This window comes from Megascapheus bottae, chromosome 21, assembly GCF_031878675.1.
Source record: "Megascapheus bottae isolate mThoBot1 chromosome 21, mThoBot2.hap1, whole genome shotgun sequence".
In the NCBI taxonomy this organism is placed as follows: domain Eukaryota; kingdom Metazoa; phylum Chordata; class Mammalia; order Rodentia; family Geomyidae; genus Megascapheus; species Megascapheus bottae.
The window spans coordinates 29,543,481-29,569,456 of record NC_143529.1 but is presented as its reverse complement, the minus strand read 5'-3'; the positions used below and the strand labels follow the sequence as shown (position 1 = coordinate 29,569,456).

At 38.7% G+C, this 25,976-nt stretch overlaps 1 protein-coding gene across 3 annotated transcripts in view; it reads left to right on the top strand.

The window, feature by feature from the left end:
- The window catches only part of Dock10 (dedicator of cytokinesis 10), a 199,647-nt gene that overhangs the window by 65,080 nt on the left and 108,591 nt on the right, over positions 1 to 25,976 (top strand). For all 3 annotated transcript variants that reach the window (XM_090354914.1, XM_090354915.1, XM_090354916.1), the window contains exon 4: positions 14,543 to 14,625. In XM_090354914.1, coding sequence (XP_090211040.1) covers positions 14,543 to 14,625 — 83 coding nt within the window. The remainder of the gene's footprint in view (positions 1 to 14,542; positions 14,626 to 25,976) is intronic.

Sequence of the window (25,976 nt, the reverse complement as noted above, 5' to 3'; positions counted from 1 at the left end):
AGTACTAGCAGAAAAGTCTGCCAGACTCCATCTCCAGTTAGCCATTGAAAAGCTGGACTGGAGGCATGGTTTTACACATGTAAACTAATTTCCAACACGAGTAACATCTCTGTAAGGAATACTTCTCTCAATATTTTCCCTAACCACTATAATGCTATTTCGGCCCACATGATTCTAATACAGTCAGGTGATTGATTTTTGAAACCAGACTAATTCAGCACTGAAATGAATTCCTAGATCTTTATAAGGTTTTTGTGGAAATACAGTCGCTTCACCATAGCTGCAGTGATAAACAACGCTTCTGGTTCACCCTGTGCTAAATTGTCCAGTGGCTTCATGCAGGACAAATATCTTGGCTGGTAGGCAACACATTGGAAAGAACCTAGTTTAAACATGCCCAATGTGCTAAGAATTTTGAGCTTGTTGTGACATCACTCAACACTGAGGTCTACTCAACATTGAAGTCCCCTTTTGCCTTGAATGGCAGTAGACATACTCTTCTTTGGAAATTTGCACTTGAAGACTTCTTATGTTTTAATGAGCATTATTAAAGACTAGGAGAAATGCTAGGGCTCCTTGGCTCATCAAAACTTTCTTAATAAAGAATCAGAATCACAACAAATTTTTTAAAAACTTGACAAATGGGATTGCATTAAACAGCAGATTTTCTGCATGGCAAAGAACATAGCTAGCAAGATAAATAGGAAGCCCACCGATTGGGAGAAGATTTTCACTAACTATACAATGGACAAGCACCCCACACCTAAAATGTTCTTGGAATCTCCCAAATCCTCAAAAAAGCAACCACCCAATTCCTAAGTGAACTAAAAACTTAAAGAGACTTCTCTGAAGAGAAAATGAGAAAGGCCAATAGACATGAGGAAATGTTCAACGTATCTGGCCATATAAGAAATGCAAATAAAAACAACTTTGAGATTCCACCTCACCCAGTTAGAATGGCCATGATCAAGAAATCTAATAACAGCAGATGCTGGCAGGGATGTGGCCAGGAGGGATCACTACCACACTGTTGGTAAGAATGAAAAGTGGTCAACCACTCTAGAAAGCAGTATGGAGATTCCTCAAAAGACTAAACATAGAGCTCCCCTATGACCCAGAAATCCCACTTCTGAACTTTGTAACATTTACCCAAATGATCACAAACAAGACCATACTAATGCTACCAGCATAACTATCTTCATTGCAGCATTATTTACCATAAGGTATAGAACCAATGCAGATTCCCCTCAGTAGATGAATGGATCAAGATGTGATATTGATATATAGATATATAGATATATGTATATATAGTGGTATTCTATGCTTCCATCAGGAATAATGGCTTTGCTCCATCCATAAAGAAATTGAAAGGCTTGGAAAAAATCATATTAAGTGAGTAAGCCATACCCAAAGACACATAGGCTCCATAGTTTCCCTCATTTCTAATAATTAGTGCATGTCTAACATAGTCCTAGATGATTACAATAGCTCAATAGCTGTGTACACAGGACCATAGAAGATGATGCTGATCGAAATGAACTCCAAGATATGGATACAAGAGATTTTTCTTTGTTATTTTTAATGTACTGTGTGAAGTTACTTCTTGCTTTCAATTTTTTCTCCCTTGATTTATCTCCTGCTTTCACTGTACTTAATTGTGATACCCTGTGTCTTGTCTATACATTTATCTGATTTGGGGAAGGGAAGGGGAACAACAAAATGTTGAGACAAAGGGCAGAGCGTGAACCAATGCAACAGCCATACTCACAGGACATTATGTTGAAAATTAACTATATAACTTGTGGGGGGGCTTAGAAGGCAGGGACAGTGGGAGATAAACAAGGGAGGGGATAACAATGTTCAAGGACAAATGTACTCATTACCTTATGTGTGTAACTTTAATCCCTCTGTATATCAGCATGACAATAAAATTACATTAAAAAATAAAGCTTCCGTTTTGTAATCTACCTTTTGTTCACTCTCACCCCGGTTTGCAGCATGGATGGTTAAGTACTGTCTGTCCTTATTCTAAATCTATCAGACCACCTCATGGTTATGTCAGTATCAGGCTTTGGCTAAACAATATTGTACATATGAGAATATTTTTGAGCAGCCTGTAATATGGGTTCTCCTACCCCATTCTACAGCCTAGAAAACAGTCCTTGAATAATTGACAGACTTCCTCAATTTCCCAGAGAGTCAAAATCAAACTTCTGATCTCCATGACCTAACCTCTATGTCTGTACCTACTCAATTATCTCTGTTCATTTCAGAGATTCCTTTAAAGTGCATTTAGTGGCCAGATTTGAGAGTATTTCCAATTCTCATAAAGGAAAGAAGAAATATCTTTAATTTTAAGAAACTATTAGCTTTCCTGCCTCAGTTTCTCCAGCTTTGTATAGGACTATTGATGCAGATTCTGAAAATAAAATCATCAATAGTATGAAAAGACTTGGAAAATGAGAACCTGAGAGCATTGCCTTAGCATTGCCTTTATCCGGTCCTCATCAGTGGCTTACCATCTATAATCATTTAAAACATGAAATGAGGCAATTCTGGGATAAAACAAGTATTTCTCCCCACAGGGGAGAGAGCCATTCAAGGATCTATAAATAGGATGCCAGCATTCTGAGCAAAACCTCTATAGCAAAATTTCCTTTTTAATATACACAAAGGGACAACATGAAGCTGGAAGCTCAACCCACTAATTAAAACTAAGCCCTTGGTTTAGTCTCTCTTACCAAAGGAAAATGAGGAAGCAGAGAAGTGAGACATTGCAGGAGCTCAAGAGGCAACAGAGACCAAGGGACCACTTCAGCTGAATGGCTGATGAAATACCATCTCCATGCTAAGGTAGCAAGTTGCTCTGACAACAAAGTCCTTCTAGTTAATGGAAAACAGGCCCACTACAAGAGTAGCAATGTGAAGTGGGGAAAAAATAATGAATTCAGGGATTCAAACCTTGCTTTTATCCATGGCACAAAACACTTGTGAACTAAAGAGGTTTGAAAGCATTTTAAAGCTGAGGCAACTATCCGTCCATATCTACATATGAGCATACGCACATAGACACAACAGAGAGTATGTACTAGCTCTACACATACCATGGCAGATTAATGGATCAAGAAAAGTTCAGATTTTAATAAGAAATACTGGGATGGTATGGTTGGAATGTCAGGTTGAAACAAGACTTAAGACTGAATAGAAAACTTAAAAAACCCAGGTCTGTGGGTTATGTTTCACATAGGCAATTTATATTCACTGAGACAACTTTAAACTTTAAAAATGAATATGATACAAAATATTTCAAATATTTATTTAGTCATGGGTAAATAGTATCTATGTTTTCAAGTATGTGGAGAAAGCGTATTGAGAAGCCCTGTGGAGAAATGCTGGTGAGAGTCTGAACCAAGGAATTCACTGAGAGCTTAGGGCATGATATAGTTTAAGTAAAATAGAATGGTCAGTTAGGTGAATCTTAACATTTGTTTATTTCTGGCATATGCTATTAAAGAAAAAGAGAACATTGAAACCTTACCCCCCCCCAAAAAAAACCCCAAAGATCCAATTCAGAAGAAAGAAAGAAGGAAGGAAGGAAAGAAGGAAGGAAGGAAGGAAGGAAAGAATCACTAAAGAATGAAATCATTGTAATAATGAAAGCTATTCTGGAAGTAAGAGTCACAGAATTCAGGAACTGAAAACAAAGTAAGGCAGCAGTATGGTTGTAGATGACTCTTTTGCTATGCTTAGACTACTGTACCATCAACTTAAGGGACCAGAAGAAAATAAAGTGAGAAGGGCCGGTAGGTGCACTCTCTGGATTTCAATTACTTTGAGCTTAGAAGAGCTTTTCCAAAATATCATGAATGTTAGGTTGTAGGTATGGTGACAGATTTCTGAGCTACACTCCTATTTAAGGGCTGGTTAGGAGAACCATGCAGAGAGAGCAGGAACAGAAAGAGAATGGTGTAGGAAGAGAGCAAGGAGAAATCAGAATCATAAGATTAACCATAAGAGTACACCAGTGGTATATGTGACAAAGAAGGATCAAGACAGGTTCACTGGGTCAGGTCATTCAGGGGTTTGTTATTCAGTTTTATTTATTGTGATAGTACTAGAACTTGAACTAAGAGATTCTCAATCTCACTTGGCTTTTTTATACACACATATAAAATATATAATATGTATGTTTTATCTAATATATAATAGTAGGTATTACATGTATGTGTGTATATATGGATATATATATACATATATATATTCCTAGTTATATGTATGAGCCACCAATGCCCAACTCATGGGGGAGATATATATGTCTTTAATAGTAACAATTAAGAAGTTGTGATCACAAACTAATAATAGTGGGTTGAAGTCTGAAGAGATGTGGGATGTGTTATCTTATCAAGAAAGCCATTACTATACTCTTGTCCCATTATCTACAAGGTATTTCAAAAGTAAACACAATGACAATATTAGATTTCAGCCCGGTACCCCAGTAATCCTAGCTACAAAGGAGGCTGAGATCTGAGGATCTCGGTTCAAAGCCAGCCATGGCACAAAAGACTGTGAGACTCCTTTCTCTATTTAAATACTAGAAAACCAGAAGTGGCGTTGTGGTTCAAGGGGTAGAGCAGTATTCTTGAGCTGAAGAGCTCAGGGACAGCGCCCAGACGGAGTTCAAGCCCATAAAAAAAAAGATATTAGAATTCTTCAGTCATAATATCATAATATCACATGCCAGTAAAGTTAAAAATTGTTGAGAGGCTCATATTGATCTTTAAATGATGCACAAAAGCATTGTTTAATTCATTAAAAAAGCAAAATTTTGTGATCTGGAAAATGATATAATGAAATTGGTATTTTTTTCTCATGCCACCATGCAGATATTTTGGATGCAGTTAAAAGCTATTCAGCAACCAAATGTGATACCTTATACCTGTAATCTCAGTACTAGCAAGACTGAGGCAGAAAGACTTATTTTAATTCTAGTCTTATCTACAGAGTGATTTCAAGGCCATATAATGATTTCCCACTTGAGACAGTGAGGGAAAGAAAGAGAGAAAGGGAGAGGGGTAGAGAGAGGTAACAGGGAAGGGGTGAGAGAGAGCAAGAAGTAAGGGAAGGAGGGAGAAATGGAGGGAAAATAAAGGGAAGGATGATTAATTCAGAAGAAAGGTGTGAGTAAGAGAAAGAGAGAGGGAGAGAGGAAAGGAGAGGAATGGGAGAGCAAGGATAGGTAGGAGAAGGAAAAATATCCAACTTACCAGATGAAAAGCATGAATATCTAAGGCGAAGCACCATTACACATCATGGGACTTCATGGAAATAAAGAAACTAGGAAGCATTGTGAGTCCTGAAAATAGTGAAGAACATTGTAGAGGAGTTGTCCATAATTTAAAGTAAATTTCATGCTGCCTATTTTAGCTGATGAGAGGAAATAGATCTACACAGAAAGAACTTTACCTTGTCATGAAGAAACACAGAATTTCTTTTCTTATTTTTACAGTTAAAACCTTTTAATTGCTTTCGGTTTAATTCAGAACTCTGTGTCATATACATTGATAAAGCAGTCATTCTTTAGCCAAATCCTTTTGTTTAGTGTACTTCATATATTTTTTAAAGATGTATGTGAAATCATATGAGGTGTGTGCATAAGAATGTCTTTCAATAGGCAATTTGAGGGTGTAGGCTATGTTTATTAAAAAAATTAAGTAAAAATGAATGCTGTTTCCTGGTTGTAAAACACTGGGTAGCCAATGAATGATACTGATGCATTCATGAACATTAGACCAGAGTATAAGGCGCATGCTGTTTCTTACTGTAGCACTAAGTTCTATGATCTATGATAAGAGCCGTAGGAACAACTGAAATTCCTGGAGAATGCCGACAAAAGCACAACTACTGGGGCCAGGAATTTGGCCTAGTGGTAGAGTGCTTGCTTAGCATGCACAAAGACCCAGGTTCAATTCCACATATATAGAAAAAAAGCTGCAAGTGGTACTGTGGCTCAAGTAGTATTGCTCTAGCATTGAGAGAGCCCAAGGATGGCTCTCAGGCTCTAAATTCAAGCTCTAGGACTGGCAAAAAAAAAATGCAACTACAAAACTGCTGTAGGCTGGGTGCGGTAGCTAATTTCTGTAATCTCAGATACTCTGGAGACATAGAAGAATCACAGTTTGAGGCTGGTCAGTGGAAAAGCTTCAACCCTATCTGAAAAATAACCAATGCAAAAAGTGCCTGGAAACATGGCTCAGTGGTTGAGCTTCTGCCTAAAACTCTAATTCCCAAGATCAAACCATAGCACTACCAAAGATGAAAAGAAGAATAAAAGACCCTCAAATTAAACAAAAGTAGAAATCATATTACTTATTAATAAATTTAGTATAGACTAAAAGATGTGTGTGTGTGTGTGTGTGTGTGTGTGTGTGTGTAGCTTCTTTTGCAGGGAGAAAGGCTTTTCTTATAACAAAAAGCAATGAGGCTCTCATTTCATCAAATATAGCTTTTATTGGAAGCAAAGTGATGTTTCATTTTGTGTATAATTTTTGACAGTGAACTTATTAATAAAGTTATATTTATTTTGTGACCTTGAAATCTCACATGAAAAAATGTGATATCAAAATCGGATGGTTTTCCATATATTGTTTCATCTTATTGATATATGATAGAAATATTTCTATCATCGCCAGAACCAAATATTTTAATTCCCCCATGTTTTCTGCAATAGCTGTTTAACACTAATTGTCATAAACCCATAAATATTATCATAATATGTTCAAGTACAGTTAGTGCTTATTGGCATTAGGATAAAATATACCTGGAAAAAAACTGTTGAAAACATAATGGTTCTGTATTTTCCACTAACAATCCAGAGGCAATTTCTGCTCTATTCACTAAAAGCTCCTGGAATAACAGTTGTGTTTCCAAATAGGAACAGCAGCTCCAGTTCTAAATTGGCTTATTCTCAGGAACAAAAAAATCATCCTAAAATGTTCAACAATGCATGCAAACACAGATGTACAATTTAAAGACCTTGGATTCTAAGAACAACAACAAATAAAAGGAATCCGTATTTTTTAAGATTAAATTGAAAATGTTTAGTTGCATTAAATTGCAACCTGATTTTAGGTTTCTCTCAGGAGCACTGATTAGATTCTATTCCCAAAGGATGCTGGGAGTAGGATATTCCCGCCATTACGCACATCTTAACAGATGACTTAGCAAATAACTGGTAAGAACTCACTACGAAATTAGAGTGTATGTTCCTAGGTTTGTCACTGTTGTCATTTATGAGTATTTTCTTCATTCCCTCAACAGCATTGGGAAACAAGAAACCAAACATTTTGGCTTATTTTCAATTTGTAATCTGCCAAGATCCTGAATGACACTAATTCTACTTCAAAGTTCCAAGTAGCAGACATTTTTTTTTGCCAGTCCTGGGGCTGAACTCAGGGCCTGAGCATTGTCCTTGGGCTTTCTCAAGGTTAGAACTCCACCACTTGAGCTACAGCACCACTTCCAGCTTTTTTCTATGTATGTGGTACTGAGGAATTGAACCCAGGTCTTCGTACCTGCTAGGCAAACACTCTACCACTAGACCAAACTCCTGACCATTAGGAAGAATTTTTTAATTATTTTCATTTATGAGGAGATCATGATATCCCATTCTATTTTACATATAATGCTACTTAATATATGATATAAAAATAGAAAATAAAAATAAAAATATTTAATGGTAAATACTATTTTGCTATGGTATCTGAAACTGAGATATGCCTATACTTACAAAGTATACAGTTTCCAAATTCATCTTTCTTACTTCTTTACCAAAGGTCTAGTAATGAACTCATTAACTACTGGTTGCTGGTAGCTTTTACCTATAAGTTTAGCTACTCAGGAGGCTGATCATGGTTCAAAGCCAACCCTGGCAGGAAAATTGAGGAGACTCTAATCTCCAATTGACTACCAAAACTAGAAGTCAAGCTGGGGTTCAAGTGGTAGACTATTAGACTTGAGCAAATAATCACATGCATAACCTAGCCTTGAGTTCAAGCCCTAGTTCAACCCACCTCATTAATTGGTAAACTTGCTTTTATGCTCCACATGATTACTGCAATTTATAGGAACATGTAACATGTTCCAAATGAAATGAAAAAAATTTCCTAGAGCATTTTCCCTTTTTTTCTACAATATTCATTGTCCTGGTTCTCTGGCTGGGTCTGAAGTTTTCACATAGCCTTAGCTACTGGTGTCTACTTTCCCTGTGAAAAGTTACTATGTATAAAAAATTATTCAACCTTACCCATATTGTATAATTTACTTAAATTTATTCAATTTCAGAATGCTTCATTTTTAATATTTATACAATAGCTATAATCATTCCCAAGCTTCATAAAGAATGGCATGCATATGAAAATTATGACCATTATTTTACATATGCAGAATTATTCCCAGTGGAGGCTAAAGGTCCAAATAAGCACCCTTTGTAGTTGCATTAATCTTCTTGCAAGAAACTAGTTGTGTAATTTAATAAACTTCCATAGCCAGAAAGAAGAAATATTTCTGCATCTAAAAAGCCATCTGTTACCTGCTTATTATACTGTAGCCAGAATCTAATAAGCAGCCTGTTAAAGTAGTGGATAAATTATATTGCCAAACTCAATTGTTGTTTGAGATATGTAACAGGGTTTGAATCGATTCAGCAAATAAGGAGAAAAGAAAATATGTTACAGTACTTTATGATTTCTTTTATTAGTTACTTGTTCTTTTCTAAATTATTTAGATTTCTAGGACTGTCAAAGGGTCATCATTAGTTTTATTTTAAAAAATTTAATTCTCCTAGATGATTTTACTCAGCATGTCAGTTTATGAATGCACTGTGTCTTGGTCATTGTCACTGCTTCAATTAGTCTGCTCCCCCATGCTTAGTTATTTTTAAAGGAAAAAGCAGATAGGAGGTTATCACTGCAGCAAATATATGCTGGAAATGAAAGCTCATTCTGGACTACATGTTTCCTTCACAAGGAGGTGTCTGAGCCATAAATCTCTACCTTGGAAGCCAAGGCCCAAAAGCTCTTGCTTCATAGAGTGGCAAGGATCAAGCCACATGTTCACTCAGGCAGAATGAGGGGTTCCGCTGGTGACAGGGTTGCTCTTTGTTGCCTCCCTCAGAATCATTTGTGGGGCTTCTTACCATGGAGATGACTGACCTCCATACCCTATGAAGGTCTGACTCAGTGGATTGCATGTAGGACTTAGGGATCTAATTTTAATGACCAACACTAGGAAATTCATGCACACTGGGTCATTTTCATATCCTAATAAGACAAAAGCCTTTGGTCTTGTTGATTCTAACTAGATTGGATCTAAACATAGGCAGGAAGAGATGACAAGCCTGTAAGCTCATCAAACAAACACAATGAAATGGCATTATGTTTAATAAAACTAACTAGTATGGCAAACCCTTGTGAATGTTCAGAATCTTCATCTCTGAAGTTGGCTGTTGCAGACTCCCTTTGACAAGAGATGAGGAGCTGGTATTTTGAAATAGGAGGGATGGACTGGGGAGGTCCTTTAGGGAAAACCAAAGTCGCTGCTTTATTGTAACAAGTGGAGCTGAAGTCTGTGAATCTGAATTCACGACAGATCATTTTTACTTTGTGGACAAAGAGGAGCTGTAGTCATAATTATAATAGCTTTTAATGATCTTCTTAGAGTGACTGTGTGGGCTTCAACAAAGAATAGAGAACAATTTTCTATGCATAACATTTCCAAAATGCCATAACTCTGTAGAAGAAATAGTTATGTGTTTGGAGTATGAACTAGTGTTTCCAGCACCCCTAGAAAATACAGATTTAGAAGGATTCTTAAAAGCCATTTAGTCCAGCCTTGCTTTTTTATCTACCTACCACCACACACAAAACTTAGCAAGTAAACCAGATATGATTTGGTTAAAATAGCACTCTTGATAACTAGACATTTATATTTCTCCACAACTCTACTTTTATAAATTAAGGCAAGCTACCCTGTCACCAGTGGAACCCCTCATTCTGCCGGAGTAAACATCTGGCTTGATCCTTGCCACTCTATGAAGCAAGAGCTTTTGGGCCTTGGCTTCCAAGCTGGAGACTTATGGCTCAGACACCTCCTTGTAAAGGAAAGTGTGATTGAATCACACTTTCAGAGTAAAACAGATTGTTAAGCAAATATTTTTTTAAATTTTTATTTATTTTTTATATATTTTATTGTAACTAATAGAAGGGTTACATTATATTCACCAGATAGAAGGTGCGTTACTTCACAAACATTGATACCCTTTCTCATGTCTTGGTCCCCATTTCCCTCCCCCCAACCCCACCCCTCATCTTGTTTTCCTCCCTTCCCTATCAGACTTCAAATAACCAAATAAGCATATATACAATATATCAGATAACTTAAGCAAATATTTTTGAGTGTGTGTTCAACATAGGTGCTTTGTTGAAATTATCTGATTTAATTTTAGTGAAATCAGAATTATTTAGACGAAGAAATTTAGAGAGTGTCGGGTTGATAACACTTGGGAAGTAGAAATAAGAAGGATCGTGGTTTGGAGCCAGTTGGAGCACAAAAGTTAGCTAAACACGTGTAGTAGCAATGTCTGTGATACCATCCATGAGGGAGACCGAGACCACAAGATCAGAGTCTAGTCAAAACTATGAGACCACCTTGGAAAAACAGGCTAGGGGCATGGCTTGATAGGAGAGTGCTGGCTAGGCAAGTCTTAGTTCTGAGGAAGGCTGGAAGGAGGCAGAAAGGCAGGATGGCAAGAAGGTAGGAAGGAGACTGAGAGAGAAAAGGGGAGAGAGAGGGAGAGAGAGAAAGGAAGAGGGAGATGGAGGGGGAGAGAGAAAGGGAGGGAGGGAGGGGTGGAAAAGGAAAGAGAGAGAAAAGGAAAAAAGAAGTTACTCAGTTGAAATATAATGGCAAATAAACGACATAACCAAAATTTAAAACCAAGGCTGTCAGACTCTAGGACTGGTGAAAAACAAAAATTAAAGCCACCATCAAACATCCAGAATGATGATCCAAATGTGTTAAAGTAAAAAAAATCTGTAATAATCAAACAATTCATAAATTAGTTGAATAGGACATTTAGTATTAGACAAATACAATACAATTCAAAGCCTTTTTTTCTACATTTGTCATCAAAGTAAACCATGGAACCACTCCTCATACCTCTGTCAGATGGGACTAATGAAATGTCATCAAGTGCTTCACAAAGTTGATATGTAAAGTGCCTAACAAACACTTGCTACTGGGGGAGGATGGAAAGGAAAAGAGAGGGAAGAGGGGAGAGGGGACTGAGTGAATTTGAAGACAGATCTTGGATTCATTTCAGTTTGTGGTGTATTCTGAATGGTGTCAAGAATGTACATGAACGTGCATATCTATCATATTTAAAAGGAAAAGCTACCCACAACAAGAAAAGACATTGGCCCATCAATCAATGAATCTGTGTCCCACTAAAACCTCAAGTCAGACAGAAGTTTCTGAGCCAGTCCTGTGTTCTGAGTGCTTCATAGCTAAGTCTGAGATCCACATAAATAACATGATTTGCCCAAGATCATATGAGGAATTAGGATTAGAGTTGGGATAAAAACAGCACCTTCTGACTTGAGTTCAGGATTCATGTGCATTTTGCTTTATAAAGGATATGCACTAGTTTGGCAATTTATTCATGAAAGTTATTTAAAGCATACTACCTGAAGGAAATTATATAAAATAGGTGAAATCTTGGAGAGGATTAAGATATAATCTGGGCATTTTTTTTCTGCAACGGCACAAATTATTTTGTCGTCTTAAATTCTTGATCTCCTTTTCTCTAAGACCTCTTATTTCTCACAAAATTCTTTCTTACATGCTAAGAATCTTATTTACAGTGATTCCCTTTCCACAAATAGTCCTCTACCTCTGCTTTATTTTTTATGATACCATTATCACATATTCCTTACTTTTGTGCTTGTTGACCAGCCCTTCACAATAATAGAGATGGACAAGGATGGGGATTTTTGCCTCTTGCTCATTGCTGAATTCCCATCATTTAGAATATTTTTGAGTATAGTTAAGGTTCAGTCTTGTTTATTAAGTGAATTCATAGAGACTAGGCTAATGAAGTATGATATAATAGGTAATCCTAGTCATTGAAAATAAAATAAAACTTAGAAAATGAATGTTATGATCTTTTGCTAAGTTTAAGCACTTGCTAAAATGAATTTTGTTTGTCTCTTTTTTTTTTGCCAGTCCTGGGCTGGAACTCAGGGCCTGAGCACTGTCCTTGGACTTTCTCAAGGCTAGAGCTCTACCACTTGAGCCTCAGCACCACTTCCGGCTTTTTTCTATGTATGTGGTACTGAGGAATCGAACCTGGGTCTTCGTGCATGCTAGGCAAGTGCTCTACCACTAGGCCAACTCCCGGGCCCTATTTGTCTCTTTTAATTCATGTTCCTGGCCAGGCCCTGGTAGCTCACAACTATAATCTCAGCTACTCAAGAGGGTGAGAGCTGAGGCTCGTGGTTCGAAGCCAGCCTTTGTACCATGCACTTCCTTCCCTCCCCATTACTCCCAGACTCTGAGATGCTCCCTTCTACTCCCAGCTTCCGGTCAACTTTGTTTTACCCTCCATTTGCCCTGGTACCCAGACTACCCTCTTCTTACCCCTACCTCTGTCCCACTCTTAACTTACTTGGTCCTCAGTCCCCATTGTGTATTGTGGGCATTTTCCTGGACAAATAAAGCTATGGTGCAGAGAGAATTCAAGACTAGCAAACCACAGAGCCAGCATCCTCACTCCGTGTCTGTCTTGTGCGTCTGTAATCACATGCCCAGGATGTGTGTTCTCAGTCCAGCCATCTGTGATGCCCAAGAGACCACCCCTTCCTCTTGATTTAGCAAAAGCAATGTCCTTGATCTTCCAGCTGTACAGATCTACCCCTTATCTATCTCTCCTTGGTTACAAAGACAGCCACAACATTGTATTCTTGACACAAGCTCATTGCTCTTTATTTTCTCCACTACTGAACGAGGACAAGGTCTTCTTATAATCCTAGCGGACAGCTGTATAATCTCAAGAATCATGTGATGTTAGTGTGGAGATGACTCTGAAAAGCCATCTAGAGAAATCATTATTACAAGCTTATGGTCTAAATGCATGGTATTTGAAAATATTTTCTGTTAATAAACACCATAAATCCTGCCATCATGTACCATGATATGAATGATTTGAGGGTGGTAGCTTTGGTTTTAAAACTGTTTTCAGCTTTACATCTGTTTATCTAACCTGTTTTCATCAAGGAGAAGCTTTAGAAGGCCTAAAATGAAAGTGAAAAGTCGGTGTGCTAAAGCAAAGAAAATGACATAAAAACAAAATAGATGAGTTAAGCACCTGTGACTAGTGTCTATCTATAATATTAGTTACTTGGGTATCTTTGGTTTAGAGGATAACAATTCAAGGCCAATAAGGAGAGAAAACTCAGAAATAATTCATCTCCAAAAATACCTTAGCAAAAATCATGGCTGGAGGCATGTCTCAAATGGTAAAACTCCAATGTAGCAAGCAAGCTGAGCAAGCCTGAGGTCCTGAGTTCAAATCTCAAGTCTAGCAAAAAATAGAGGAGAAAAAGAAAAATCAAAGCCAGAACAAGAACAAATGTGATATAATAATTACAAGAGTGTAACAGTTCCTTAAGAACTGTCAGATGTTGGAAGAGGTTGCCAGGAAAAACTGAAGAATAATGGTTTCTGTGGTTAGCAATAGATCGGGTATGATTCAGTGATTGCTGATTACATTAGGATTTCCTTGATGGAGTAAAGAAGAACAAACATGTTAAATGGTTCCTCTTCCGTGAGTCTGGAAAAGGGTTGTATTTCTATGTCACTAAAAAAAATGTGAAAACTGTTTAAAAAGCAATACCTGGGGCTGGGAGTTTGGCTTAGTGGTAGAGTGCTTGCCTAGCATGCCCAAAGACCGGGGTTCGATTCCTCAGTACTACATACATAGAAAAAACCAGAAGTGGTGTTGTGGCTCAAGTGGACAAGCTCTAGCCCAAGGACAGGGCTCAGGCCCCGAGTTCGAGGCCCAATACTGGCAAAAAAAAAGAAAAAAAAGCAACACCCTTTTCTACCTCAAAACGGCTGGTGGAGCCATCTTAACAACTAGTAGAAGGTGATGAGAACCGTTATTCAAAGTCCAAAAATTCAATGACACAGCTGGGGTATTTTTTGTTGGTTGTAAGACTTGAATTCAGGATCTGGGTGTTGTCCCTGAGCCTCTTTGTTCTCAAGGCTAGCTCTCTACCATTTGTGCCACAGAGCCACTTCCAGTTTTGAGTAGTTAATTGGACATAAGAGTCTCATAAGGACTTTTCTGCCTGGGTTGATTTCAACTTGTGAACCACAGATCTCAGCCTCCTACGTAGTAAGGACAACAGGCGTGAGCTGTCGACATCCACCTTAATTTTTTAAATGAAAATTTTTTCTTCTAATCATTGTCTGTGTTTTCTTTCAGGCTTGTAAATTTTATAGTTCCCAGTGGTATGTGGTAAACTACAAATATGAGCGATATTCGGGAGACATTCGACACCTACCCCGGTAAGAAACTGTGATTGGTATTGTTTGGGATTTTGTAGAATGTGTACTCTGCTCTATCTCTGACATCATTTATGAGACTGGGTACAGAATTCTCATGTCAAGGTATGTTTTTCAAAATTCGTTACTGAGTCAAGATAGAGGGCATTTTGTACAGCAATGTATGCTTTTTACATTTGGAGTTTCGTGCAGGTTACTAATAGTCCCTGATTTTTTTCATATATTTTTTATTGTAATTAATAGAATGGTTACATGATATTTGCCAGATAGAAGGTGCATTAATTCACATACATTGATACCCTTTCACATGTCTTGGTACCCATTTCCCTCCCCCCCCTCCCACTCCCACTCCTCCTCTTGTTTTCCCCGCTTCCCTATCCAATTTACAAAGGTAAGTTTGGGGTGGGATTTTTGGTTGTTTTCTTTTGGTTTTGTTTTTACTTTAGGTTTTGTGTTTATGTCCAGGTCCTGAAAACTGTCCCATTGCTTTTTGTTCAAGTCTGGTGCTCTTCCACTTGAACCTAAAGCTTCATTTCCAGCTTTTCAATGTCTAATCTGAGATAAGAGTTTCAAGGACTCTCCTACCTGGGCTGGCTTCAAACTGCACCCCTCAGATCTTGGCCTCCCGAGTAGCTAGAATAACAAGCCTAAGCCATTGGTGTCCAGCTTTGAATCAAGTTTGCAAGTTAGTCCATCATTAGCTCATTCTGTGGGGAGCTGCCTTTTTATTTTTTTCATATATTTTTATTGTAATTAATAGAAGGGTTACATGATACTTGCCAGATAGAAGGTGCATTAATTCACATACATTGATACCCTTCCACCTGTCTTGGTCCCCATTTCCCTCCCCCCAACCCCACCCCTTATCTTGTTTTCCCCCTTTCCCTATCCAATTTCAAATAACCAAATACAAATATATCCGATATATCAGGTAACAAAGTGAGATACTGTAACAATATGAGATAACCAAGGGACAGCAAAAGAGATGAGAGATAACATAGTACCTAAGGACAACAATCATTCATTATATGGTTTATGTTTCTATATCCTAGAGACCCTTTCATTTATCGTCCTACTATATGGCCTTTTGTATCAAGGTTTTGCTCTATTGCAAATCTCTGCTAGTAGAGCCCAAGGTTTCTACTGATTATGACAAATGAGGGAAACCATTGAGCCCAAGTTCCTTTGAGTCTGGCTTACTTCACTTAATATGATTTTTTCTAAGTCTTTCCATTTCCTAACAAATGGGGCGATGTCGTTCTTTCTGAGAGCAGCATAGAATTCCATTGTGTACAAATATCACATCTTGTTGATCCATTCATCAACTGAGGGACATCTAGGTTGATTCCATATCTTTGATATGGTAAATAGTGCTGCAATGAACATTGTTGTGCTGGTGGACTTAGTATGTCCTTGTTTCTGGATGATTGGGTAAATGCCAAGTAGTGGAATTTCTGGGTCATAGGGGAGCTCTATGTTTAGTCTTTTGAGGAACTGCCATACTGCTTTCCATAGTGGTTAAAAGAGTTTGCACTCCCACCAACAGTGTAGTAGTGATCCCTCCTGGCCACATCCCCTCCAGCATCTTCTTTGTCACCATGCACTAGAATTAACTCCAAATGGATCAAAGACCTAGAGATAAAAGACACACTGAAAACTTTACAAGAAGGAATAGGAGATACACTAGGCCTCCTTGGCACAGGTCGAAACTTTCTCAATAAGGACCAAGAATCACAACAAATCAGAGAAAGGCTCGATAAGTGGGACTGCATTAAACTGCACAGCTTTTGTATGGCAAAGGACATAGCTAGTAAATTAATTAGGAAGCCTACAGAGTGGGAGAAGATCTTCACCAACCATACAATGGACAAAGGCCTCATAGCTAAAATATATGAACAGCTCAAAAAATTGAATCACTCCAAAACTAATCTCCAAAGTAACAACCATCCCATTAAAAGATGGGCCAAAGACTTAAAGACAGTCTTCTCTGAAGAAGAAACAAAAATGGCCTATAGACACATGAAGAAATGCTCAACATCTCTGGTCATAAAAGAAATGCAAATCAAAACAACTCTAAGATTCCACCTCACTCCAGTTAGAATGGCCAGGATCAAGAAAACTAATAACAACAGATGCTGGAGGGGAGCTGCCTTTTTAATCCAGTGCAGATGGATTAGGGAAGGCCTCAGGCCCTGAGCATTTTCTGTACATTCTATATTTCCTCTGGTGTTAAATATTTTCTCCCCGCAATGCCAAAGGTCATGAAGTGAAATATAAAAGTTAGCAAAAGGAAAACAAACACTTCACTTTTCCCTTGATCCCTGGGAACCTAAATCCTTGAGGAAAGTGACTTGGTTCTCCTTCTCTTCAAGCATAACCTTCATAGAGTGGGGTCATATTACTCTCAGTCTCCCCTACCACAGTGAAAATCCCCAAAGAACTGGGGCTATGCCGAAGAATCCTCTGGGGCTCCAGGGGAGTTCCTGATGAAGAGGAGATATGCATTAATGATTTGATGATGCATTGACTGAATGTAGTATATAAATAGCAATTTTCTTTCTTTTGGGTGGTACTAGAGTTTGAATTCAGGGCCTGGATTATGATTCGCCTATTTTGGAATCGCTAGGATGGCAGGCATATACCACCCACACATCCAGCTTTTCTTTTGAGATGAAGACTCATGGGTTTTTCTTCTCTGGGCTATCCTGGATCTGTTACCGTTCCTATTTCAACCTCCCACATAATTTAGGATGGCGGGCATGGGCCACTATACCCAGCTATGGGTTGAAAAGAGTTCTTCCCAGACTGGTCTTGAGCTATGTTCCGCTTTTCTTATCCTCCTAGCCTTTCCCAGGCCCAAGGCACTGGAATCTGACTGCACAGTAAGTCATGGAGCACAGGATTCCTGTTCCTAAATGAGAATTTGAACGGGTACCAACCCATCTATTGACTCATCAAATTGAGGTGATAGAAGTAATTCAGAAGAACACAGAAAATGACTCAAAGTCAAGCGTTTACATCGAGATGGCGCATACCAATTTGGATTTGTGCAGGATACAAAATTTGGCTCCACATGCATGCTGTCCTGTGTTCCCAGCAACCTCTTCTGGAGACTGAGCACTGCTGTAACTTTTTGAACGTAGAACTGGAAGGAGGGATGCTGGCATGGCTCTGAGTTGTCGTTAGAGCTGGGTCCAAATGGACAGTAGCTGCTAATGCTACCATAGGTTCATGGCAGATGCAGCAAGAGCAAAGAACCTGTAGTGAGACAATCAAGTGGTCATTGGAACTGAATGACAAGAAGGACAGAGCTAAGGCCCAGAGAAAGGCTTAGCAAGACGAATCAAAGACCTAAGACCTAGTGGACCCCTCTCCACCCCCAGAACAAGCTTATTAGCTTTTTGCTTTACAGCAACAGAAGTTTGGGGAAATTGCAACAGGGATGGGACATACGATTTACCTCATCAAAGAATTGATTGGGCCCAGACAGCAGCTCCCACCTATAGTTCAAAGAAAAGGTCAGCAAGAGTGTATCTCAATCAAGATGCTAGGTGTGGTGAGCTGCACCTGTGCTCTCAGCCACACAGGATGCTGCAGGCAGGATTACAGTGTCAAGTCCTCCTTGGGGAAGAAAGTAAGGCTCTACCTGAACAAGAACTGGAAAGCAAACCTGTCTAGCAAGTGAGAGTGTGAGTTCAAACCCTAGTACTCTCCTCTGCCAAAGATCAAGGAATACTTTAGAAAGGTTGGATTGAAGGGATGAACACAGGAGAGAGAGGAGGGGGGAGGGCGGGAGAGAGAGAGAGATAGAGAGAGAGAGAGAGAGAGAGAGAGAGAGAGAGAGAGAGAGAAGCCATAGGTTTTGAAGTTGCCTTGCTGACAAATTATGTAAACCAATGTTTTTCCAAATATTCAGTCTTGTTGTAAAAGCCCTATTTATTCACTTCCACAAAATTTCAGAACAATGTTTTCAGCATGCTTCATCATGACATCCAATACGTCTAGGAACTGATGGCATATTTTTGTAGATGCAGCTGAAAAGCAAAGCTTTTTTGTTTTTCTTTTCATTTATAGTCTGAATGTTTCTTCTTTTTCTTTCTTTTATTTTACCAGTCCTGGGCTTAAGGTCAGGGCCTGAGCACTGTCCTTAGATTTTTCTCAAGGCTAGAGCTCTACCACTTGAGCCTCAGCACCACTTCTGGTTTTTTTCTATGTATGTGGTACCAAGGAATTGAACCTGGGTCTTTATGCATGCTAGGCAAGCACTCTACCACTAGGCCAAACTCCTGGGCCTGGTTTCCTCTTTTTGAGAAGGGTTTCGGGATGTCACTGTCACTTGAAGGCCCTGTCCAGCCCTTGGTAGACTGGGTACTGAGTGAGAAAAAGGGCAGAGAGGAAGGCATTTGGTTCTGATTGAAGTAAACAGTTCCCACTGTCTTACATCTGTGGAGCTCTTATGTTCCAGTACTCTTGAGATCTTCTCCACCATTTGTGACACCAAATGAAAAGCATATATAACGACCTTCCTTCATAATATTATTCTTTTATTGGGATGATAGAAAAAGCACACACACTAGCAGCAGGCCTTAAACATCATGGCTTAGGTTCTCAGCGTGTGCATAGGTTCAAGAGCAGGAATGAGAAAGTAACTGGAATATCCTCGAGAAGCTCCCATACTTTAAAGGAAGTGAAAGTTGACACTACAGAGAGGAAAATTAAGATCACCCCAGAGTATAATGAACTACATACATTCAACGTGAAAAGAAGAAGTTCTAGAATAGAACTAGCTAGCTTTTACCCCAGAATAAAGAAGACCAACATTGAAGAATTGGATTTTGTTTCTTCTTGCAAAGCTAAGCACTCCCCCTAAAGACCATACTTATCTAGGTCAGTAGTAGAAACAGACTAATCTACTTGGGCCTTCTGAGACCATTAGAAGTAAATCATTTTCATGCCTTCTAGATTAGAAGAATTCTCGTATGTCTGTGAACAATTTAAATTGATCATTTCTTTTTATAGGGGGCTGAGCTTGCAAATTTTTTCCTTTAAAATTGCAGTTATGAAAAAGTGAAAAAAGAGGTTAAATACATTCTTTAAATTGAAGAATGTGTTATTTTTGACTTATAAGAACCCTGCTTTCTTTTAAAATTATGTGGTCATGGGACAGGAGTATAACCTAGTGGTAGAGTGCTTACCTAGCATGCATGAAGCCCTAGATTCGATTCCTTGGAATCGAAAAGGAAAAGCCAGAACTGGTGCTGTGGCTCAAGTTGTAGAGCAACTAGCCTTGAGCACAGAAAGGCTCAGGGACTGTGCCCAGGCCCTGAGTTCAAGCCCAAGGACTGGCAAAAAAAAAACAAAACCCGTGCGCGCGCATGTGTGTGTGTGTGTGTGTGTGTGTGTGTGTGTGTGTGTGTGTGTGTGTGTATTCATAAGAAGATAAGGGAGGGACACTTTATTCCCACTAGAAAAATGAAGTGTAAGCCTTCACACCTCGGGAATAAAAGTCAACACTGAACTTTGAAGAGCTTAGGAGGACAGCATACCTTAAACATGCGTAATGCCACTGATCTCATCAAACCGCTGAGTAAAATACAGAGATATGAGATAGATTACATGTTTTTAACTATAGTTGATTTGATAGAAGGTATAAAAAAGAAAAACTTCAAAGATTGTATGTATTTTGGCTGAAGATCAAATAGATCATGCCCAAGATTATTTGAACTAAAGGTTTATCCTTCCCTCCCCTTCTATTTCCATATTATGTGTGTATACATATATATAATATTACAAATATATATATAGCTAAATTAAGATCATATCCTTTTTTCTTTCATGTCTGGAGTGATTCAGGATATGCCAGAATATCCCAAGCTGCACACACATCTCTCATTTAATACCTATAACTCCATGGACTTCTGAAAATTTTGTCTTATTTTATTTAGAAAGTGTGTGCACTAAGAAGTACTTTGTCGCAAATCTCACTGCTAATAACAGAAGCTTCACACTCCAGTATGCCTCTCTCCCCTTCTGTGGGTGGGGAGGGAATTGGAGTATAGCTATGAAAAGAGTTATCCTGTGATTTAAACCCACCTTGCCTTCTACCTGGAACATGAGGTGATCCCTGGTTCTGTTTTTTATTTTGGGATTTCCAGTGGTATGTAGAGAACTCTCAAAGCTGGTGGAATGTTCAGTTCAACAGCCAGAGGTAACTCCTTCACATCATTTTTATTCTTTATTTTTGCACGATCGAGACTGGAACTCCATACCTGATGCTTTGCTCATTGGATAGCAATGTACAAACTGAATCATTATTCCAGCCTTTTCTTTTTGTGTGTGTGCCCATTGTGGGTCTTTAACTCTGGACCTCGGCACTGTCCTTGGGCCTTCTCAAGGTTAGCACTCTACCACTTGAACCATAACAACATATCCAGCCTTTTCTATATACTTGTTACTGAGGAATCAAACCCAAGGGCTTCCTGCATACTAGGCAAGCATTCTACCACTAGGCCATGCTCCCAGCGCACTTCCAATCTTTTTATTGTCATTAAAAGAAACAAAAGCCATTGTATAATATCCTCCAGCTATTATTAAAGGCCTGAAAGTTGAGTCCTAGGGATTAGGAACCAAACTGAAAAGAGTCCTCACCCTGGAGCCTCCATGATGGTCTGGCCTTGTCTGCAATCCCTACTAAAGACTACTTAGGAGCCTGTGTCTCTGGGGTCACCTCTTAACCTCCATGTCCAGGTCTCTTCCCCCTCCCTTCTTCCCTCCTTTCCCACTCTCTTTCCTTCCCCCTTCCCTTCCCTCCTCCCCTCATAACCTTTTTTTTTGCTCTGATAGGTCTCACTTCCAGAATGCTGTTTCCTCATATTATCACCACTGCTTTGCTCCCTGAAGAAAGACCCTCCACAGCCATCCAGTCAAAACCTAGCCTCTGCCATCCACATCCAGATCCCTTTCTCCTCTTTGATTGTTTATTTGGTTTCTGGTTTGGTTTGTTTTCTTATAAGTGGCAGGTGACATTCTATGTTTTCCTTTTTGGCAGCATGAAAAGATTGTGAAAAGCTCAGACCTAGGTAATTAATGTATGCTCCGCCTCACACCACCTCCATATCTGTAGAGAGAGCGCATGCTTGCCGTGTCTCCCTTTACAAATGCCGAGACTATAACATGTGCTCAATAACTGTAGTCGTCTGGAAGTCAAACAGATCTCTTGAAACTGTTTTTCCTAGCAACCATTTTCAACCAGAGAAATTATGCTCAGTTTGTTTGTTTGTTTAATAGATCCTCCCTCCTGCAGAATGTAAGCTGCCTTGATTCACAGCTTGTTTTCTGATATGTGGTTGGTATTGCAGTTCATCTATCTACCAGGTGCTACTTGGAAACTCGATCACTGAGTAGCAAAAAGAAGGGTCTTGAGCCCAGTACTGGTGCTTCACACCTTTTAGACTAGCTACACACAGAAGGCTAAGATCTAAGGAATCTGGTTTGAAGCCACTTGGGCAGAAAAAAAACATCTTAATTAACTGAAGCAGAAGTAAAGCAGTGGCTGTAGTGGTAGTGCACCATCGTTGAACCCAAAAAACCAAGCGAGAACTAGAGGTCCTTGCTCAATCACAGTGCACAGTACACACACACACACACACACACACACACACACACACACACACACACACACACACCAGAAGGAAGAGAAGGAAGCAAGCAAGGAAGGAAGAAAGGGAGGGAGGGAGGGAGGAAGGAAGGAAGGAAGGAAGGGAGGGAGAGAAGGCAAGCTTCCAAAAAATATGACCTCTCTCAATTCACTTTACCTTTCATTACACAAACAGAATTAGGAAAAGACAACAATGAAATGAAAGGACATGTGCACACTCAGTCCTGTCCAGCTCCACACATGCTTTTATCCGCAGATATTCTTAACTCAAAATGAGGTCAGCAGGAATGCAGTCAGGGACTTCCAGAATTGGTTGAGTTTTCATATCTACTTCATTGGTATATCTTCTTATACCTTCTTAGTTATTTTTGAATCATAAGGTTTAATGAGAATTTAAAAAGCAAGTTGAAAGAGAAATTTTCTTTCATGAAAGATTATGGAGATGTAAGTTGTTATACAGCCTAATGTCATAACTTTCCAAATTATTAAAAATAATGTTTAGGAAATTCTTAAGAACTTCCTGGCATTTGTATGAATTTATGATTATTCTTTGAAAAAAAAATGAGTTCTGATTTTTTGATTTTTGGTTACTCTTCAGAAAAGGTTATGCAAATTTTCTGACAGAAAAAAAGCCTTTAATGAACTGAATACTTCCTCTATTCAGATCTCCGGGGAACAGGGGGAATATATATGTTTTTTCCCTGATCCTAGGCCTTGAACTCAGGGTCAAGACACTGACCATGGACTTCTTTGGCTCAAGGCTGGCTAGTATTCTACTACTTGAGCTACAGTAACTCCTCCAGCATTTTCCATGATTGGTTGGAAAAAAGAGACCCCCCCATAGACTATCATTGAACTGAGATCCTCAGATGTCTGCCTCCTGAGTAGCTAGGATTACAGATATCAGCCATTGGAAAATATTTTTTCTACGATTGTTTTTATTACCACATTAACTGCCTGACTAAAATATGGCATCTCTCAGTGCCATATTTTTTTCTTCCTGGCAGAGTAAGTTTAAAATGTCAAACACAGTCTCTTAAACACCTTAAAATGCTTCCCATTATATAAAGATTCATTTGTTTATAATCTAGTGTAGGGTATATAAAGTGAATTTTATATTACAAATCATATGTGAACCACTTAATGACACTTGTACATGACTTTACCTGAACAGCTTCCATCTGCATTGAGAACTTTATGAACGCAGAGTTTACTGCACCTTCTCCTGCTCCAGTCCTTATCTACAACCTCCACCAAAGTTAGCCTTTACTTAGGTTTCCATATGATAAGAATCACACCCTGTATATTCTTGCGCTGCCAGTGTCTTATCCTCAGCATCAGGCTTTCCAAGATGCCCATGTTGTATATGGTGTATTTCTGTAATGAGATTCTGTAATGAGTAACTCTTCTTTGTGTGGAAATCAACTGTAGTTTATTTAGTCATTCTCTGTTTCTGGACATTCCCTTCACCTTTGAATTGGGTTGTTCATTAATTCATTTAAATGCATAAGCTGGTGAAATTTGGCTCTGATTTATAGGCTATCTCAGTCATCATTTCCACCTTTCAGATGAGAGGTCTGGGAGAAAAAAATAACAATGAGACTTTAGTCTGACCCACTGAAATTCATATAAACCTTCCTTTGGCCCTTTTGTGTATTTCTCCATTACTAGTTAAGAAAGGTGTTTCCTCTCTCCTTGTAAATATGCTGTGGGAGTCAGTGTTAATGGGGAAGTTGGGCTGTGAAATTAGCCAATACTGCAATCCACAAATAGTAATTAAAAAATGCCAGGTGCCAAGGGCTCACACCTAAGTATCTCGATCATCGAAAGGCTGAGATATGAGGATCATGGGGGGTTTGAAGCCAAGCCAAGAAGAAAATAAATCATCATGGAAACTCTTATCTCCATTTAATTACCAGAAATAAATAGAATTGTGGCTTAAGTGGTAAAGCACAAGCCTTGAGGGAAAGAACAAAAACAACAACAACAAAAAAAAAAACTCCAGGGACAGTTTCTAGGCTCTTACTTCAAGTCCTAGGATGCACATGAAAGAAAAGGGAGGGAGGTAGGGAAGGAAGGAGGGAGGGAGAGAGAGAAATATTGGAGGAAGGAAGGAAGGAAGGAAGGAAGGAAGGAAGGAAGGAAGGAAGGAGATGGAAATGTGGAATCTGATGACAAGCTCTGACAAGTGCATACAGTGATTTTTTTTAGGAAGAGGAAGTAGTACACTATGCCAGGAAAGAGGGAAGAATAAGTAGTTCCAAAGTGAATAGTGTACTCAGAGTAAAAGGAGACTATGGACAGTGACTAGTAGAGAGCCAAATATGGATGTCTGCCATTCAAGCTTGTCTTTGCTTTTCTTCCTGAGTTTTCTCTACTCTTTCCCCTTCCTTTCACAGGTATTTTTCCCTCAATCTCTATATTACTGTGTCCCTATTTTTAAAAATTCAAGAACACTCCTGTCCCATTCTCTTCAGAGAACATACTTGAAGGAATCGATCTAAAATTGAGCATTAGAACTCACCCACACTGAATCACAGGGAACTTATTTCCTCTCCCTGGATGGTGAAAGAGGATAGAGTATGTTCAAATGCTTTTAATTTGTCATACAAACAAAATGGTAAAAGAAGGTGCTTTTTGTTCAAATGTCAGATGACATTAAGAAGAAAAAAGAATGTTTTGATGGAGTGAGGATAATTTACCAGTCATCTTAAAATAAAATTGGTCTCCACATGTTCAACCCTCATGACCCTGACCAAAAGAACAGGGCAAGTTAACATCCGTGACAATTGAAGCAGATAAACTAAACAATCGCTCATGGTTTATATACAGAATACTCTGTTGAGGTTGATCCTCGGCTAGTGGCACTAGCTTGGGAGAGTCCAAAATATTTAGGAAGTGGGCTTTGTTGGAGGAATGAAGCCACTGGGGACATACCAATGTAGATCATATCCTAGTCTCTCTCTACATCTGCTTCCTGTCCACCATGAGGAGAATAGCTCTCCTCTGGTACATGTTCTGCAGCCATGATGTTCTGCTGAGGTACATGGGACCAAGAAACATGGCCCCCCGGAGTCAAAATAAATCCTTCTTCATTAAAACTTTATGTCGAGTTTTTAGGTGATTGCAATGCAAAAGTAAACTAATACAATCTTTAAGGCTCTGCAGGAAAGAAAAATAGCTACAGCTACACCAGAATCCTTTGGATGAGATAAAATGTCTGCACTCTTACCTAGCATGCTTATTCAAGGTAGCTCAAGATCATCTTTTTGAGTATAACAGTAGTTCAGAGAGATGTTTAGTCTCATCCACTGTGTGTTTCTATGTGTCAATAAGAAAACTCATTTTAATTTTTGCAAAATGATAAGATTAGACAGTAATATAAAGCTTCAGTATTCCATACAAGTGTTTGATTGTACACACCCATAATTACATAAAAATCAGTGTGCTCCTTAATATACATTTAAACTTTTAACTTCTTTGGATTTCCAAATAAGTAACAGATGATAATATGTGTTAATATTTTGGAAATGTGAACTACTACATATCTATACATGTAAGCTGTACATCTATCAAGATATGTTTATTGAGTGCCAGGCTTGCAGTAGAAATAGCCTTGGAAAACGTATTTCCTACTCCTCTTCTTTTAGGCCTCTGCTGTTAAATGTTAAATTTGTAAATGCTGTCTTTCTGTTCA